This window comes from Amphimedon queenslandica, unplaced genomic scaffold (assembly GCF_000090795.2).
Source record: "Amphimedon queenslandica unplaced genomic scaffold, v1.1 AMPQUscaffold_12713, whole genome shotgun sequence".
Lineage (NCBI taxonomy): Eukaryota > Metazoa > Porifera > Demospongiae > Haplosclerida > Niphatidae > Amphimedon > Amphimedon queenslandica.
In genome coordinates, this window is record NW_003547051.1 from 3,135 (window position 1) to 8,748 (window position 5,614).

The 5,614-nt window shown below is 35.3% G+C and overlaps 1 protein-coding gene across 1 annotated transcript; it reads right to left on the bottom strand.

Annotated features, from left to right (window-relative positions):
• Window positions 1-4,580: 4,580 nt before the first annotated feature.
• Window positions 4,581-5,608, bottom strand: LOC109587019 (uncharacterized). Its single transcript, XM_020003244.1, has 3 exons — window positions 5,104-5,608; window positions 4,978-5,052; window positions 4,581-4,921 (listed from the first exon to the last, which is right to left on the bottom strand). The coding sequence occupies exons 1-3, from the start codon at window positions 5,564-5,566 to the stop codon at window positions 4,650-4,652; spliced, it is 810 nt and encodes a 269-aa protein (XP_019858803.1). The 5' UTR covers window positions 5,567-5,608; the 3' UTR covers window positions 4,581-4,649.
• Window positions 5,609-5,614: the final 6 nt, after the last annotated feature.

Below are 5,614 nucleotides of genomic sequence, written 5' to 3' on the forward strand. Positions count from 1 at the left end.
ACAAGCAAATTTGTGATGTTACATCTGGAAATCGTATTAGTACCATCTTTAATCTTATTGATGATGACAATCGGCAGCTCATTGCCATACCCATAAGAAATATTGTTAAAAAATGTATTTATATTAATATTCCACTACAGGGACAAAAAAAGTCATATGTCATAGCACTATCCAATAATTATGAGCTTCATTGATTTAACTTAATTCATTTCATTCTTTTTTTTCATAATGAATAAAATGTACAGTATAGCTATAAACAGACAAATAATTACCACTTACATTCAGTTTTTCTATTATAAACATGCCTTGTTATTCTTATAAGATCTTGTAAGATTTGTCATAATCTTATTTGACATCTTAACTGCTTGATAAGATTCTACAAGACAGATTTAATCTTACTTTGTCTTACAACATCTTGTAAGATCATACAGGTTCTTAGTAAGATTTATTTGCTGGGCCCGTACACACATGTTTAACACTAACTAATTATATCCCAAGTCCCTGAAATTCCTACTCATGACCAGTCCCCAATGGCAACAGCATGCCTCAGGCAGGCAGAGTGGTGAGAGTTGGGCCCGTTAAAATGTTTGAAACCCCACCTCCGGTTCTCAAGACCAGACTGCATCGCCTGTTAGTTACCATGAGCCCATGCAAAAAAGACGAAAGCATGTAGTGGATAGTCACGTGATTATGTTATAAAGTGTACATTGTACACACACTCGTGGTACACAAGGTGCTTCACAATGACATGGATTGACAAATACTACACACACACAAAAGACATTGGTAGTGAGTTGGTCGGGCTGTTCAGGTAGGCCAGTGGGGAAATATTGAGCAAACATCAGTATGGGGTACAGGCAGGCTTTATAGCTGGGCCTTTCTCGAGTAATTTACTAATGAGAGGCATTAACCTCGACATAACAACAATCTCTAGTCTGAGGTGTCAGTTTGCCTTACAGTTCATTAGTGATCTCAGTACTAACTCACTCAAAGATAAAGAGGTTGGATGTGCCTTTGATCTTTTCAAGACAATAAAGACATTGATCAGTAGAAGTAGTTTGGTTGATGTATCTAGCAAAGTGGATAATCTAAGATTGACTACTACACTGAGGATGTTCCAGATACATGTACCTCACTTTATTGTTAAAATGAACACACTCAAAGAAGTAATTGGACTAATTATAATTATTATAATTGACCATTAATTGTTACAAACATGTACAATGTATAACTAATCATTTATTCTTCTGTCCTCTCTCTCTCTTTTAAGGTTGTTAGGGTAACAGTGGAACCCTATTCTCCTCCTTGTTCTGGTCTAAAGGACCCAATACCAGTTGATAGAGTAAAGACCTGGCTCATTGAGGAGAATAAGGTCTTATCAATAGCATTTGGAGGTTTGTGTAATTAATGATTGTACATTCTCTGATTCATATTAATGTTAATAATAATTATGCTATGTAGAAAGTTTGAGCTGATTCCAACTATAATTTTGTAATTTTGTAATTTTGTGAGCCACATATCTTTAGCCCATGCTTTTTTCTAAAATTGGCTTTGACATCATCCCTATTTTGTTAATTGTTTGCATGCTGTACTTACTATGTACATGTACATGCATGCTATGAAGTACATGTACATGTAGTTTATTCCAATAATGTATTACAAGCCTCAGTACAAGTAACGAATATCGGACACTTTGAGATACATTGTACAGTATCTGGTGCATTTTTACTGAGATCGCCCTATTATTTATGGATATTATTAGGTAATTTTAATTGTGACTATTTTATTAAGTAAATATACTAATTAATGATTGAGCTAATTCAAATCAAAATTTGATTTTTTATGAATTTTAAAGTTGCTAAAACATCTGGCCAAAGTCCTTGTATAGTACTAGGTCACAGGCCAAATTTTGTCATTGAAATAAGAACTTTTTATCTTTTTCTGATATACACATGCATGTTCTCATGTAGCATAAAGAATTCGAGCTAATTTTAATCAAAATTCAATTTCATACAAATTTTTTAATTTGGCGTGCTCAAAAAGTGCAATAAAGCCTCTGTACTGTAGTTCAGGGTCACAAGGGGAATTTTGCCTCAATTAAGAAGGAGAGAATTCTCTAACTTCATAATTTTTTCTATTGTATGCATGTGCTGTACATGTGCTTATTTTGTGTAGAAACTTGGAGCTAATTTTGATCAAAATTGATTTTTTATGAATTTTTAAATTTTGCTCTAAAATCAGCTAAACAATCATGTACAGGATTGTATAAGATCACAAGCTAAATTTTTGCCAAAATTAAGGAGAGAAATCTCCAAATTTTTATTACATTTTATGATGAATTATACATGTACTTATGTTTTATAGAAAGTTTGATCAAATTTGGATTGTTCTAAAAATTTTTAAAGTTGCTCAAAAATTATTCCAAAGTTATACAGGGTCACCATGCAGTCAAGTTTTTGATACATGATATTAAATGTACTTACAATGTATGTTGTGTCAAAAGTTTGAGTAAATTCTGATCAAGAAACTGGTTTTTTTCTCTTTTCAAGGCTGTACAAGCAGGGAAGACAAAGTCACAAAGATAGCAATGTTTTATGAATGGGAGAAGACTCTGTAGTTGCTATGGCAAGTTCATGTAGGCTCTGATGAGGACTTTATTAATGGACAATAATTATTTCATTTTATTTATTATTATTGTTATTATTATTATTTTGTTGTTTTGGTCGTTGCATTTATTTTGTTTTTGAATAATATTTTCTTACAAATACAGCTTTATTCCACTACCTCCTTTTCTTGCTCACACTTTAATTCAAACCTTGAGGTGGTAACAAGGTATTGAAAACAACTACCAGTTAATGCTCTTTTAGCAGCTAATAGATTAACAACAATGATGCATAGAATGATTGTAGTATTGATGAGAAGTGAGTGATAGTCATTATATAGGACTGGTGGTGAATGCATACCATATCCTACATTGTCTGATACATTACACCAGATCCATTGATGAATACACAAGATAAAAGTATCAATCTTTTAATGTTACACTAGAAGTCATTACATTGTCTATTGTCTCACAAGTGGTCAAGTTAATGAGATTGATATGACTAATGGGTTGTTGAAGAAGGACCTCCTCCCAGGAGTGACCCTTTACACTCCTAGATACACCACATGTATACACATGGGTATAGTCGGTTTCAGTTGAGAAGAAACGGAAGTAAATCAATATTTTCGTCATTAAAACGTCACATGTAGCCCCGCCCGAACATGGCTGCAATCTGCAAGCTCTGTCATTCTTCGAGCGTTTCTTCTCTTTTAACTTACTTTACTATCTATTGTACCTCTACAGTGATTGCTGCTGCCTCCATCTATCTTTTTCTTGTTTTTGGTGCCTGTTTTAAGCTGGTATAGAGCTCGGAATACGGGTGAATCAACGAGTGTACTGGCAATGAAGAACAACTAAGATTGAGAAGGCTGTGGAGTGATATAGCAAGAATTATCCTCAAGAGAAAGCAACGAGTGTACTGGCAATGAAGAACAACTAAGATTGAGAAAGCTGTGGAGTGATATAGCAAGAATTATCCTCAAGAGAAAGCAACGAGTGTACTGGCAATGAAGAACACAACTAAGATTGAGAAGGCTGTGGAGTGATATAGCAAGAATTATCCTCAAGAGAAAGCTCCAGGTTGAATAGAGCGGTTTCATATGACGTCACAGCACGCGTCATAATTACTTCCGCATGGCAAAATGGCTACTTTGCCATTCATTTGTACAGCACTATAAACTCTTCTGGCAGGCTTCCTTAACTATGAGCATGGCTAATTCATGCTGCTCTTTCATTTTCCTGGACTCAGGGATGCAAAGGAAGCAAAAAGTCCTCAGATAGAGAACCAGTGACGCGGCCAAAGTGAACACAGGATTGCCTTGTTACTCCTGTTATTATTGCTATCGCTACTTTTCTGCTTACTACTGCTAGAATTGTACTCCTTTTCTGCCTTGTGCTGTGTAAAAGAAGTTATAGAAGAAGCAACTTTGCTGCTGTAAACGAATGAGGCTCATTAATTTTTGCCATACGGAAGTAATTATGACGTCAAAAAGTGACGTCACTGCAACCGCTCTATATTAGTAGGTCTAGAGAGCTTGATATGTTTTGTTTTATTTTTTAAATAAAAAAACATTATTTTTTGACTAAATGTAATGAGATGCAAATGATATTCATCGGAGTGACGCACACGATTCGTCATGGCAGCTCCTTTCATCTCAAGCGGAAGAACCCGTTTAGAACCTTCCAGAGTACCTAGAAACTCAAAAATTGGTAAGGATTTTCGGAAGAACCCGTTATGCAGCTATACCAAATTTCAATTTGCTAGCATTAGTGACAAAAAAGTTATAAGGGGTGGTGGTGGTTTCTTCTCAACTGAAACCGACTATAGATCAAATGATTAAAGTTGCTGCACTGCATGTATGTAATGGGGCAAACGCATGATTTGACTATTAGTAACAACAAGGATTATAATATTATATGTAAAAATTTTGACAAAATTTTATAATATTAAAAACCATTACATACATGTAAAGTAATAATAATGTTATTAATAACTCATGTCGAGTGGCATGCAGCTATAAAAAGATAATAATATTAAGTTAAAATTTTATTTAGTTTGCAGGAGAAAATTGTCTAGTTTATTCTTTGCTTTACCAAGCTGCTCTGGAAAATCCTCACACACTTCAATTAGTTTATCCCAGTTAACATCTTCACCTGAATCCATCCACCTCTGGAAGACAAGGCGTAGGTTCATAATAGTCATGGTAGGTAGTGGCTGAAGATCAGATACATCAACATCTAATCCTATTCCTATTAGCTCATAATGATTAACTGATGGCATGAATATCTTCATTAGTTGTTTCAGCTCTGGTGTCTTTTCTGTAATAATAAAATATTTATGATAGTACATGAACTATAGTTCACTGTACACTCACTTTTACTTGTACTTTTATCAGATGAAACTTCATCAGCAGATGCTCCACAAGGAACCGAATCTGTAGCTGGTGGTTCTAAATTAATGAGAGGTAAATTAAACATCAGTTTTCACTATCATTACTTACTAAACCAGCAGGACTGACGTGATCCTATTTCCCTTGCTTTACTGCAGTCACCATTAGTGCATGTTATACTAGTTCCAGCTTTGTTACAACGGCATACACCAGCTGTACAGGCTTGGCAAAGAGTTCCCTCCAATGTATTGCTACTGTAAGAAAACTTGCTGGAGACAGACTGTATGGATCCATGGACTAGGACTCTTAGCTTTGGACATACATCCTGTACTGGACCAGCAGGTCCATCACAATGTATCTCCAACCACTCGATAGTATCCACCAGTAGAACGTTAACTCCTAAATCTGTTGATTGTAGCTTGATGGCATTACGATAAGGTACCTGTCTCTTTAACATCTTAAATTCTTCCTTCAAGAGACTGACCACCAGTGCTGGGTACATTCCCTGTGGTATAACATTTTCTTCCCAACTCAGAACCAAAGGGTCACAGCTTTCACTAAACTGCCTCCTCATCTTTTCCAAGACATCAACTGCACATGTTTCCAGTACACAGGGAATGAA

Bases quoted from the DNA above. Each gene is read 5' to 3' on its own strand.
- LOC109587019 (XM_020003244.1), bottom strand. From the start codon at position 5,566: ATGAGGAGGCAGTTTAGTGAAAGCTGTGACCCTTTGGTTCTGAGTTGG. The intron at 5,053-5,103 runs GTAAGTAATGAT...TCATTAATTTAG, and splicing joins ACGTCAGTCCTGCTGGTTTA to AACCACCAGCTACAGATTCG. The intron at 4,922-4,977 runs GTGAGTGTACAG...TTATTATTACAG, and splicing joins TGATAAAAGTACAAGTAAAA to AAAAGACACCAGAGCTGAAA.